The sequence below is a fragment of the Taudactylus pleione genome, unplaced genomic scaffold, assembly GCF_031769625.1.
Source record: "Taudactylus pleione unplaced genomic scaffold, aTauple2 ptg000086l, whole genome shotgun sequence".
In the NCBI taxonomy this organism is placed as follows: domain Eukaryota; kingdom Metazoa; phylum Chordata; class Amphibia; order Anura; family Myobatrachidae; genus Taudactylus; species Taudactylus pleione.
The window spans coordinates 1,913,332-1,927,304 of record NW_028284488.1 but is presented as its reverse complement, the minus strand read 5'-3'; the positions used below and the strand labels follow the sequence as shown (position 1 = coordinate 1,927,304).

At 47.4% G+C, this 13,973-nt stretch overlaps 1 protein-coding gene across 1 annotated transcript in view; it reads left to right on the top strand.

The window, feature by feature from the left end:
- Positions 1-13,973, top strand: part of LOC148529099 (cadherin-related family member 5-like) — a 98,556-nt gene that overhangs the window by 69,369 nt on the left and 15,214 nt on the right. The window contains exons 14-15 of the mRNA XM_088468865.1: positions 313-391; positions 11,294-11,487. Of these exons, the coding sequence (XP_088324991.1) occupies positions 313-391; positions 11,294-11,487 (273 nt within the window). The remainder of the gene's footprint in view (positions 1-312; positions 392-11,293; positions 11,488-13,973) is intronic.

Here is a 13,973-nt window from a genome sequence, read left to right as displayed (position 1 = left end):
TCTTACCAAGAAAGCTTTCCTTTATGTTTTCCATCATGCATACCGGCGTAATTAACACCAACATGCATGCAAAGAATGGCGGGATGCATCAGGTCCCGAGTGAGATGCGTCATGCATTCCGTCCTATGAGATGCAAACACTTGAGATAGAACAATTATTTGCTTTGCTCTTCACTAGCCATATTGTATAATATATTGGTGGTTGCATATCATTATTTAGTATTTTTTTTTAAAAAGTCACTATGATCACCAATTGAGAAGTGGATATTTGATAGATGTCATAAATCTGCAATTCCTGATTTACTGATTATAGGTCTCTGCAAGAGATGAAGAGTCTGGAGAAACTGATAACTGCACAGTCACTGTGAAGGTCTTGGCACACGGGCAGGCAGGTAAGAAATATATCCTAGCTGGGTCATTCGCAATAATCAATTTCCAACGTGTTCATTGCTTTACTGAAAACTCTCTGAATTGATGAGCTGTATGCTTTCTGGGTACTGGATGGAAAAACAGATCTGAAAAAACACATTTAGCAGCTAAAATATTCCAACTACCCAACATAGTTTATTCTGATAGTTCCTGCTGGGTGTACAGTATAGTGGCCAGCTTCAAACTGGGTTATGTACGGTCCAAAGCTCTGACACCCACATATATCCTTCCTACTAAATATTTTTACAAGTTCAGGCTGCAAAAGTGCACATTTCTGATCATAATGTATTTTAGTTTATAAAGATTTTATCTTCTATAAGGGGTCAATCCAATTAGGTGCGAATTGTGAGTAGCGAGTTTGTTTCATGAAACTCGCAGACTTTGCACGAATCTGCGCACCCGAGAATTCTCCAATCCAATTAAAATGGCTATTCGTGGTACTTGCAGCGGAAGTTTGCAAATTGACTGCCAAATGCAAAGTGAGAGAAGTGCATAAAAAAGTGGGGAGACCATCTTGGCCCCCCAAAACGGATAATTTTATTAGCAGGACCGTATAAAACGCTGTTTGTGGGCATTAGGAAAGTACTGAAGATTTTTAAATGGTAAGGGGGTGGGGTGCTGGAGGGGGGCTTGGACTGCACACCCTAATTTTAAACATAATAGGAGGCGCTGCCATGCTGAGAAGTGTAGTACAATCAGTGGCGTAACTAGGGCAGGGCGAGCGGGGTTCGTGCCCTGGGCGCCGTTAGACCAGCAGTGCGGGGGGACTTCCGTCCGGCTCCTGCAGTGGGTAATGGGACTGACGTCATGACATCATGACGTCAGTCCCATAATGCTGAGCGCGCCAGCCCGGGCGGACTGGAGGGCGGGAGCGGCATCGGCATCGCGGACAGGAGCAGCGTGGAATCAGGTAAGTATATTTTCATTAGGGGTGAGCGGGTTCGGATTTCTGAAATCCGAACCCCCCCGAGCCCCCCCGATCCGTGTCCGATCCGAGTCAGGCTCGACTTTTCCCGCCTGACTCGGATCTGAAATCGAGGCAAAACGTCATCATCCCGCCTTCCGAGTCTCGCGGGTTTTGGATCCTATATAAGGTACCCGCGTCGGCGCCATTTTCTCACTCGGCTGTGGACAGTGAAGAGGGAGGGTGGGAGTTAGGGCTGTGTAGTGTAGTGTAGTGTAGTGCTGCTGTTGTCCACTACTTCAAAGTCCATAGGGGCTGGCTGTGTTGTGCTGTGCTGCTGTTGTTAATAGGGGCTGTGTCCACTACTTCAAAGTCCATAGGGGCTGGCTGGACTGTGTTGTGCAGTCAGTTCTCCATAGGGGCTGTGTCCACTCCAAAGTCCTGTGCAGTGTCCCAGTCCTAAAGGGGTGCTGTAGTGTTGTCCAGGGGGTGCTCTGTCCATCAGGGGTGCTCCCCCCAAGTGCTAAAAAAATAATATATTTTCTTTGTTTGTGAATTGTGTGCGCAGTAGCCGCACGTGCATCAACAAAGTAGTGCCAAGCGTGCGCCTGTGTCATAAGTAAAGGGCCGGCTGGCTTGACCGTTAAAGGGTGCTGTAACCCCCAAAGTACACTCCAGTCCAAACCAAAAAAAAAATAATTTTCTGTGTTTGTGAATTGTGTGCGCAGTAGCCGCACGTGCATCAACAAAGTAGTGCCAAGCGTGCGCCTGTGTCATAAGTAAAGGGCCGGCTGGCTTGACCGTTAAAGGGTGCTGTAACCCCCGAAAGTACACTCCAGTCCAAACCAAAAAAAAAATTATTTTCTGTGTTTGTGAATTGTGTGCGCAGTAGCCGCACGTGCATCAACAAAGTAGTGCCAAGCGTGCGCCTGTGTCATAAGTAAAGGGCCGGCTGGCTTGACCGTTAAGGGTGCTGTAACCCCCGAAAGTACACTCCAGTCCAAACCAAAAAAAAAATTATTTTCTGTGTTTGTGAATTGTGTGCGCAGTAACCGCACGTGCATCAACAAAGTAGTGCCAAGCGTGCGCCTGTGTCATAAGTAAAGGGCCGGCTGGCTTGACCGTTAAAGGGTGCTGTAACCCCCGAAAGTACACTCCAGTCCAAACCAAAAAAAAAATTATTTTCTGTGTTTGTGAATTGTGTGCGCAGTAGCCGCACGTGCATCAACAAAGTAGTGCCAAGCGTGCGCCTGTGTCATAAGTAAAGGGCCGGCTGGCTTGACCGTTAAAGGGTGCTGTAACCCCCAAAGTACACTCCAGTCCAAACCTAAAAAAAAATTATTTTCTGTGTTTGTGAATTGTGTGCGCAGTAGCCGCACGTGCATCAACAAAGTAGTGCAAAGCGTGCGCCTGTGTCATAAGTAAAGGGCCGGCTGGCTTGACCGTTAAGGGTGCTGTAACCCCCGAAAGTACACTCCAGTCCAAACCAAAAAAAAAATTATTTTCTGTGTTTGTGAATTGTGTGCGCAGTAGCCGCACCTGCATCAACAAAGTAGTGCCAAGCGTGCGCCTGTGTCATAAGTAAAGGGCTGGCTGGCTTGACCGTTAAAGGGTGCTGTAACCCCCAAAGTACACTCCAGTCCAAACCAAAAAAAAAATTATTTTCTGTGTTTAGCCGCACGTATATATCAAATCGATATAACATAAATGGAGGACCAAACTTTCTCCGATAAAAATAAAATAGAGAAAGATCAAGAACCACTTCCTCCTAGTGCTGAAGCTGCTGCCACTAGTCATGACATAGACGATAACATGCCATCAACGTCATCTGCCAAGGCCGATGCCCAATGTCATAGTAGAGGGCACATACAATCCCAAATGGCAAAGTTCAGGAAAATGACCTTGAAAAAGACATTTAAATCAGCTGAAGAGAAACGTAAACTTGCCAATATGCCATTTACGACACGGAGTGGCAAGGAACGGCTAAGGTCGATCCCTAGTATGTTCATGACTAGTGGTTCAGCTTCACATGACGATGGAAGCCCTCCTCCCACTAAAAAAAATCAAAAGAGTTAAGCTGGCAAAAGTACAGTGAAGAACTGTGCTTTCTAAGAAGATATCACAAATCCCCAAGGAGAGTCCAAGTGTGGTGGTGGTTGCGATGCCTGACCTTCCCAGCACTGGACGGGAAGAGGTGGCTCTTTCCACCATTTGCACGCCCCCTGCAAGTGCTGAAAGGAGCACCCACAGTCCACTTGCTGATATGCAAATTGAAGATGTCACTGTTGAAGTACAACAGGATGAGGATACTGGTGTAGCTGGCGCTGAGAAGGAAGTTGGCGAGGAGGATTCTGATGGTGATGTGGTTTGTTTAAATCAGGCTCCGGGGGAGACAGTTGTTGTCCGTGGGATGAAAAAGCCCATCACGGTCATGCCTGGGCAGAAGACCAAACATTCCACCTCTTTGGTCTGGAAATATTTCTATCCAAATCCGGACAACAACTGTCTTGCCATATGCACCATATGTAAAGGTGAAATAAGTAGGGGTAGGGACGTCAACCACCTAGGAACATCCTCCCTTATACGGCACCTGCAGCACGTTCATAAAAAGTTACTGTCAAGTCCAGAAACTTTGGCTAAGACCGTAAGCAGTCCAGGGACACCTAAATCCCGTTGTCCTGTTGTATCCAAGCGCCTGCAAACCACACCGTCAACTCCCTCCTCGTCAATTTCCTCCTTAGTCAGGATCGGAAGTAGTCCTGCAGGCCATGTCACTGGCATGACTGACTCTCCTATCCGGGATTCCTCCGGAGGATCCTGCATTGCTACGCCTACTGCTGCCGCTGCTGCTGCTGGGAGTCGTTCATCATCCCAGAGAGGAAGTAGGAACACCACTACTTTTACTAAACAATTGACCCTCCAACAGTCCTTAGCGAGGAGGATGAAGTACGACAGCAGTCATCCTGAAGCAAAACGTATAACTGAGGCCTTGACTGCTATGTTGGTGTTAGACGTGCATCCGGTATCCGCCATTAGTGCAGTGGGATTTAGACAATTGATGGAGGTAGTGTGTCCCCGGTTCCAAATCCCGTCTAGATTCCACTTCACTAGGCAGGCGATACCGAGACTGTACAGAAACGTCAGAAAAAGTGTCCTCAGTGTCCTGAAAAATGCCGTTGTACACAATGTCCACTTAACCACGGACATGTGGACAAGTGGAACAGGGCAGACTAAGGACTATATGACTGTGACAGCCCACTGGGTAGATGTATCACCTTATGCAGCAACAGCAGCAGCGTCACCAGTAGCAGCATCTCAGAAACGCCAGCTCGTTACAAGGCAGGCTATGCTGTGTATCACCGGTTTCAGTAAGAGGCACACCGCCGACAACCTCTTAGAGAAACTGAGGGAAATCATCGCCCAGTGGCTTACCCCACTTAGACTCTCCTGGGGATTTGTGATATCTGACAACGCCACCAATATTGTGCGGGCATTACATCTGGGCAAATTCCAGCACATCCCATGTTTTGCTCACACAATAAACTTGGTGGTGCAGAATTTTCTGAAAAGCAACAGGGGCGTGCAGGAGACGCTTTGGGTGGCCCGAAAAATTTCTGGCCACTTTCGCCATTCAGCGACTGCGTGCCGAAGACTGGAGCGCCAGCAAACACTCTTGAACCTGCCCCGCCATCACCTGAAGAAAGAGGTTGTGACGCGGTGGAACTCAACCCTCTATATGCTTCAGAGGATGGAGGAGCAGCAAAAGGCCATACAAGCCTATACATCCACCTATGACATAGGCAAAGGAGGGGGTATGCACCTGACTCAAGCGCAGTGGAGAATGATTTCCGTGTTGTGCAAGGTTCTCCAGCCCTTCGAACTTGCCACACGTGAAGTCAGTTCAGACACTGCCAGCTTGAGTCAGGTCATTCCCCTCATCAGGCTTTTGCAGAAGCAGCTGGAGAAAGTGAAGGAGGAGCTAAGACGGAGCGATTCCGCTCGGCATGTGGGACTTGTGGATGAAGCCCTTCATTCGCTTTGCCAGGATTCCAGGGTGGTCAATCTGTTTAAATCAGACCACTACATTTTGGCCACCGTGCTTGATCCTAGGTTTAAAGCCTATGTGGTGTCTCTCTTTCCGGCTGACACAAGTCTGCAGAGGTGCAAAGACCTGCTGGTGAACACACTGTCAGCTGAAGCGGAACGTGACACGTCAACGGCTCCTTCTTCATTTTCTCCCGCAACTGGGGCTGCCAGGAAAAAACTTAGGTATCCTAAGCAACCCGCTGGCGGTGATGCAGGGCAGGCAGGACCAAGTTTGGACATCTGGTCCGGACTGAAGGACCTGGCAACAATTTCTGACATGTCTACTGTCACTGCATATGATACTGTCACCATTGACAGAATGGTGGAGGATTACATCGGTGACAGCATCCAAGTAGGCATGTCAGACAGTCCATACCTGTACTGGCAGGAAAAAGAGGCAATTTGGAGGCCCCTGTACAAACTAGCTCTATTTTACCTGAGTTGCCCCCCCTCCAGTGTGTACTCCGAAAGAGTGTTTAGTGCAGCCGGGAACCTTGTCAGCGAAAGGCGTAGGAGGTTGCTTCCACAGAATGTGGAGAAGATGATGTTCATCAAAATGAATTATCAGCTCTTCCAGGGAGACCAGCCTCCAGAAGGTACAGAGGGACCTGTGGTGGTGGATTCAAGTGGGGACGAGTTAATACTTTGTGAGGATGAGGATGTACACACTGAAGAGGGTGAGGAATCGGTGGATGAGGAGGATGAGGATGATATCTTGCCTCCGTAGAGCCAGTTTGTGCAGGGACACATTAATTGCCAGCTTGTTTTGTGGGGGCCCAAACGAACCAATCATTTCAGCCACAGTTGTGTGGCAGACCCTGGCGCTGAAATGATTGATTTGTTAAAGTGTGCATGTCCTGTTTATACAACATAAGGGTGGGTGGGAGGGCCCAAGGACAATTCCATCTTGCACTTCTTTTTTTTCTTTGCATTATGTACAGTTTGGGGCCTAGTTTTTCTAACTGCCATCCTGTCTGCCACTGCAGTGTCACTCCTAGATGGGTCACGTGTTTGTGCCGCCCACTTAGCTTAGCATAGTCATCCAGCTACCTCGGTGCAACCTTTTGGACATAAAAACACTATTGTGAGGTGTGATGTGTTCAGAATAGACTGGAAATGAGTGGAAATTAAGGTTATTGAGGTTAATAATAGCATAGGAGCAGAAAAACCTACAAATTCTGTGATTTTAGCTGTTTTTATGCTTTTTTTAAAAAAAATACAGATCCAAAACACAAAACCCAGAACCCAAAACACGGAAGGGTGGTTTTGGCAAAACCAATCCAGATCCAAAACACGAACAAAGATCCAGATCCAAAACCAAAACACAAAACACGAAAAGTGGCCGGTGCACACCCCTAATTTTCATATATATTTATTTATTTTTAAACCTATCTGCACAACGGGGGAGGGGTTGGCTACTACTGGGGGGGACATCTACTGGGGGGGACATCTACTGGGGGTGCCATTGGGAGGACCTCTACTGGGGGGGGGCTACTCTACTGGGGACTACTACTTGGGGGGGGACTACCACTGGGGGCATTCTAAAAGGGGCCTAGTATTACTAGAGGCACTGCACTCGGGGGACCACTAATGGGGGCAATAATAGGAAGGGCCACTACAGGGACCACTGGATAGGGGGGGGGTCACTACTGGGAGCCTGCATCAGGGGGACCACTACTGGGGGCACTGCATGGGAGGGGGGGGACACTACTGCTGGGGGCACTATATAAGGGGCTTACTGCTAGGGGCACTGCGGGGACCACTACAGGGGGCACTAGATAGGGGGGATCACTACAGGGTGCCTGCATAAGGGGACCACTACTGGGAAAACTGCATGGGGGGGACTACTGTTGGGGGCACTATATAAAAGGGCACTGCATAAGGGGATACCGCTACTGGGCGCACTGCATTGTGGGGACTGCTACTGGGGGCACTGCATAAGGGGGAACACTATGTGGGGCACTGCATTTGGGGGGGCCACTACTGGGGGTACTGAGTAAGGGCAACTAATTGGGGGCTGTATAAGAGGGACCACTACTGGGGATACTGTATAAGGGGCACTACTATGGGCCTGCATGAGAGGGACCACAACTGCATACTGGGGTTAAGGTGCATATGGATAGAAATGTTCAGTTTGAAAATAAAGGGGCGTGTCATGTTGCCACGCCCCATTTTTAAGTGACCACGCACATGGGGGGGGGCTCCCTTTTCAAATTTGCCCTGGGCTCCAAATACCCTAGTTACGCCACTGAGTACAATGCCGGGGACATAGAATGCAGGCGCACACGCTGGGTACTTAGGAGCTCATTCAGACCCTCTCGCTAGATGTGTTCGATTGCTGCCAGCGTAAGCAAATCCAGCACACGCCCAGCAATGCCTTGGCGTGCGATCACTTAGTGCATGCAGACACCCACCGGCCATTCATAAGACGCCCACTTGCGCACGTCATCTCCTGGAAGTGCTTGAAACCATTGTTACATCGAGCAACATCGGATGCGATCACAGCGCTTAAGGTTGACAATACCATGCCGCAAGCACTGCGATCACTTCAGTGTGTATTTCAACCAGGTGACGTGTACAATGATGCTGCCTGTTAATTATGCACGCCTCTGTAATGGCATTGGGACATTCAGGCAGAGCCATAACTAGACTTTTTGGTGCCCTGTGCCAGAGAGAGCATTGGTGCCCCCCCTCCCCATTTTTTTTAAATAGGGACATAAGATAGTGCACCTGAAAAAGGGCCATGGCCAGGAGATGCTGGGGATAAAAGAAGAGGAAGCTACAAGTGAGAATGATAATAAACAGGAAAATTGACAGGCCCAAACAACGCCCCCTGCCCTGCGGTGCCTGTGCCATGGCACAGGTCGCACCCCCATAGTTACGGCCCTGCACTCAGGCATGCCTGCGTTCACACCTCCACTCCCCCGTTTCTAGTGGCCTGCCCCTGTCACCACCCACAAATGGCTTGAACTGTCACTCATTCAGCTGGGCTGTCTATGCTGGGCGAGCGCACGCTTCCCAATCTCTCACTGTGGTTCACACATGCGCTATGCGATGCGTGCGCAGATCGCAACTATCGGACAGCTACGAGTGTTCGCATCATAGCGAGAGGGTCTGATTGAGCTCCTAAGAACAATGATGGACAAAAAAATCCTTATAAACTTTTAAATGGTGTCAAATGGATGATTTGTGCTTTTTTTGAAAAAATGCAAAAAAAATTATAAAAAGCAAACTTTTGTTGTTTAATCTGGGGTAATTTGAGGACAATTTTTTTTCATTATTGGACTAATTAAGCTAATTGGAAACTTCCAATTGAAGGGGGGGGGGGGGGTCTAAGGGGTTCAGCACAGTGTCCTGACATTTTAACCTTAAAATAAAAATTTTCCTTTCTATCTCTCACCCTCAGGGAGGTGCGAGTGAAAAAATGCGAATTCAGTCTGACTGGTTCAGTGCGAGTTGCAAATTGGATTGCAAAATGAATTCTCTATGCGAATTCGAAGAGAAAATAGCAACTCGCACATCGCACCTATTTGGATTGACCTGTATGATTGAAATGGTTTTGTTATTGTTATTCTTATCAAAATTATTATTATTATCAGACTTTATTCAATCCAGAGTTACTTATGGAAATTTTGTGCCATTTCAACAAACATTTTGGCTACAATTTATTGTATAATCCAGATCACTTGGTCCTTGCTTTAGAGGGAATAAAGCTGCATTCCTTTCCAAGTAAAGGTGAAAAAAGGACCCTATCTACTGCTCCTCTCACTGGGGCCATGGCATTGTTTTGCACAGCCATTTTTCATGGGGCTTTACTGTCCAGTTGAAAGCCTGAGCTGTATGAAACTGAAGGGGGTGGTGCAGTGGCGTAACTAGGGTATTTGGAGCCCAGGGCAAATGTAAATATGGAGGCCCCCCCCATGTGTGTGCGGTGAAAAATGGGCGTGGTCACTTAAAAATGGGGCGTGTCAACATGACACACACCCCTTTATCGCCACTCTGAACATTCCTTTCCATATGCACCTTAACCCCAGTAGTGCCCCTTATACAGTACCCCCAGTATGCAATGTCCCCAGTTGTGGTCCCTCTTATGCAGGCCCATAGTAGTTCCCCTTAGACAGTACCCCCAGTAGTGGTCCCCCTTATGCAGGCCCCTATTAGTTCCCCTTATACAGTACCCCCAGTAGTGGTCCCCCTTACGCAGCCCCTTATTAGTTCCCCTTATACAGTACCCCCAGTAGTGGTCCCCCTTATGCAGCCCCTCATTAGTTCCCCTTATTCAGTTCCCCCAGTAGTGGTCTCCCTTATGCAGTGCCCCATGTAGTGGTCCCCCGAATGCAGGGCCCCCAGTAGTGGTACCCCCTTATGCAGTGCCCTTTATATAGTGCCCCCAGTAGTAGTCCCCCCATGCAGTGCCCCCAGTAGTGGTACCCCCTATGCAGTGCCCTTTATATAGTGCCCCCAGCAGTAGTCCCCCCCCATGCAGGCCCCCAGCAGTGGTTCCCCCTATCCAGTGCCCCTTATACAGTGCCCCCTGTAGTGGTGCTCCCTATTTAGTGCCCCCAGTGCAGTGCCCCTTGTGCCTAGTAGTAAGCCCCTTATATAGTTCCCCCAGCAGTAGTACCTCCCATGCAGTGCCCCCAGTAGAGGTCCCCCTTATGCAGGCCCTCAGTAGTGATCCCCCCTATCCAGTGCCCTTATACAGTGCCCCCTGTAGTGGTCCTCCCTATTTAGTGCCCCCAGTAGTGGTCCCCTAGTAGTAAGCCCCTTTTATAGTGTCCCAGTAGTAGTTTCCCTTGTGCCCCTAGCAATAAGCCCCTTATACAGTGCCCCCAGTAGTAGTTTCCTCCCCCCCAGTAGTAGTCCCCAGTAGAGGTTCCCCCTCCTGATGCAGTGCCCCCAGTAGTAGCCCCCCCCCAGTTGTAGTCCCCAGTAGTGCCCCAATAGAGGTCCCCCCCAGTGATGGTGCCCCCTCCCCCGTAGTGCAGACACACAAGTAAAAAAATAAAAAAATACACTTACCTTAATCCACGCTCCGGCCACTGCTCCCACCGCCGCACGTCAGTCCTCCCGCGCTGGACCACTCTGCATTATGGGATAGACGTCATGACGTCTCTCCCATTTCCCACTGCAAGAGATGGAAGGCGGAGCTCATGAGTGAGCTCCAACCCGGCTCTTGCAGTGGGCGCTGCATCAGTCAATGGGAGTCTGTCTGACTGTCATTGGCTGCTGGTTAGGACACACATTGTCGCCGCGCGGTGGTGATGTGTGTGCAGCAGCAGCCAATGAGAGTCTGTCTGACTCTCATTGGCTGCTGGTTAACATACACATCGCTACCGCGCTGGCGGTGATGAGTGTGTTAAACTGCACAGCCTGAGCCCGCCTCCTGGCGCTATTGGGTAAGCGCTCAGGGGAAGGGGCTCGGCTGTGCAGCACAGGACCGGCGCTGTAAGCAGGAAGCCTAGCGCCGGTCCTGGGTAAATGTGTAGCGCTGACCTCACACACTGCGGTCGGCGCTACACTGCCTAACTAGGGCGGGCCGCTACCGTGGCCTGCGGCAAAAAACCCCCCCAAAACCCTGCACCGTCGGTCATACGGCGCCCAGGGCACACGCCCTGCTCGACCCCCCCTTAGTTATGCCACTGGGGTGGTGTACCAACGTAGACCAATATGAAGGTCTTGGCACAGAGTCATCTCTGTGATTATTTTAGAATATGCAATGATAACTCCCCCCAACTAGCTTGTGGTGCTGCTTTATTTGCTTTAAATACACAGAGATATAAAGTTAATATAAAGTCCAAACTAACAGCTGCAAAATGTCTGCTTAACATTTATTACCTGCTTTGTTTGTCTAAACAACTATTTGTTTTCTTAGCCCCTAGGGATCCATCAGAACCAAGAGCCGTGTTTACAGTGCCAGATCTTCCTATCATAGCAGGAGGACTAGGGGCGCTTGTATTACTATTTGGGGTCCTGCTGTTCCTCTTAATACGGCTAGTGAAGAATCATCGACAGCAGCAGCAGCAAATGAGCCAGACATCACTTGTTACAGAGAAGCACCCTAGTGTGGTATGGCATCTGACAGAATACTGTGGGTCTTTTATGAATTGATCCTAACTAATGAGATCCAACTTACTATTTTACTTCAATATTTTTCTATTTTAGTGTGCAAATACATTGCCCTTCTTGATAAATTCTGCTAAATGCACAGAAAAATCCAGTGGCTTATACAAATATTGCAACACTGGAAAAGATCCTGCTATTCATTGTTTATCCTGAGCAGCCAGGTTTTTCCTGGTGTCACCTGGCTCTGTAAGTGTGGTCAGAATGTTACTGCACACACAGGGGCTGATTCAAAGGTGGACGGTAAAGGCACTGCCGCTGTGTTAAAATATGCAATAGTTGCCGGAGGCATCACCTGGTAAAAGACGTGATCCAATGCCTGTGTACAAAGATGCAGCATCGGATCAACTGCGTGAACATTGCTGGGCCATTGGAAATCTGAGTAACTCTCAGGTTGCTCAGGATATCCGGCAAAACTATGCTGCTAGAGCCAGTAAAACTGCATCCGAGGACGCAGCCACTGGATTCAGCATGTCCAGAAAAATGGGGCAGACACGCCCCTGTTTTTTGTAACGCTCCCCATCACCCCCTCCAAAAGCCAGCAGCATGTCAGTCATGCTGCGGCTTTGAGGCACTGCAGCGTCGCAGAACCAGACCTGCGCGTGGGCAGTGCGGCTCCTGCGCATACACAGATCTGAAAACATTGAAGATTTGCATGAATATTGATTCACCGTAAATCTCTGAATCAATCCTGCAGTTCGATAGCAAAATGTATATCAATCTGATTGGTTTTGGTTATTCATAAATGACCAGGGAAGGGGGGAATAGGGGGATATAGTTTGAGCACAGAATATAATATATTGGATATAATTAGTCAAAAGAATAATGAAAATCCACAATTATAAATATCAAACCCTAGTATAGGTGTCAAGCAAAAATATAATAAAGTATAAATATGAGACAGAGAATTATAGACCTATTTGTAATATTTCACTTAGCTTCACATAATTGTGATAAGTATTGTATTATATGTTGTCTTATGTTCTATGTATGTTCGTGTTCTGCTTGTGATAATTTATAGCTGTTATTCCAACAGTAATGCCAATAAGTAACAGGCTCAGACTTGTTTTTGGTATTTTAAAATATATCTAATAAAAGTTATTTTTTATATATTATTCTTATTATAACCTTTACATTCGAGTGCCCCCAACAAGAGAGTTTTCTTCTTCTTCCCCATACTATGGTTTTGGTTATTATTGGTTATTATTATTGGGCATTACCTTATCCCAAATTGTATTTTTTTAGAACTTGTACTTACTCCTTGATCCAACTGATTGGTATGCACAGTCTGTACATTGCTCAGTCACTTCCTTGTGCTGCCTAAGTTTTGCTATAACATGCTATAATCTGTAGCACATTCTGGGGTAGATGTAATAGAATGCCAGTTTAATAAATGTGCGAGATTCCTGCGAGAGCACGCTGAGATTAGATTCTCGGTATGTAATAGAATGTTAGTACATGCTAACTTGCAAGAATGCATCAATCGTTCTTGCCTTGATACAACACTGAATAAATCTGACATTTAAGTTCTTTTAGCTCACATAAGTGGCTTACATATTCAAAGATTATGGAAACCAGCCCACAAGCTATTACACTGCAAAAAAAACAAAACACTTTTGTTATGTTTGAATCGTAATACTTTATTTTAAATACATTTTCAAATATAGTTGTACAACCATTCTTCATGTAAAGTGCTGTCCTTAATCATCAAAATTGCTCTTTGAGAATGTAAGTATTTTGCAGATGTAGTGTAATGCACGTTATCTGTTACACTTTTAAGTCAACTACAATTTTTCTATTCATTACTAAAAATAAAGTGTATTCTATTGTTTTTTTTAGCAAATTAAAGTATCAAAAATGTAAGAATACACTTTAATGTTTAGTAAAATTAACGTGGTATCACAAAAAATGTTTTTAAATCACAGATTTAATTCTTGTCATTTGAAAATTCCAAAGTAACTCTCTTCACAATCCTCTCCCCTGTCCTCCTTCAGAGTTACATATGCACAAACAAGGCTTAATGAGATCAAACACCCCCCTTACCCTAACTCTCCCCGGGGGTGCCTAGCCCTAATTCCCCCTAGGGGTTGGATAAACCTAACCTCCCCACCACGCGGCTAACACTTACCTGGCTCCGGTGTCTTACGATCGAGATGCCGACAGTCAGTATAGTGCGGCGCCGGAATTTTGCCCAGTGGCGATATATCGGCGGCCGGCATTTCGTCCACCAGGATATACACTACATCCCAGTCCAGGCAGCTTAGGGGGGAAAGGGCATAGTGCTTCAAACACAAATCATTAATATTGATTTTTTTAAATATCGGCTGGTAATATATCGGAACACATCGGACCATCATGACTTTACATTTCCCCGGTGGCTGCTCTTCTCTGCAGCCACCAGGTATACACTGGGGGGGGATGAGTGCTGGTTA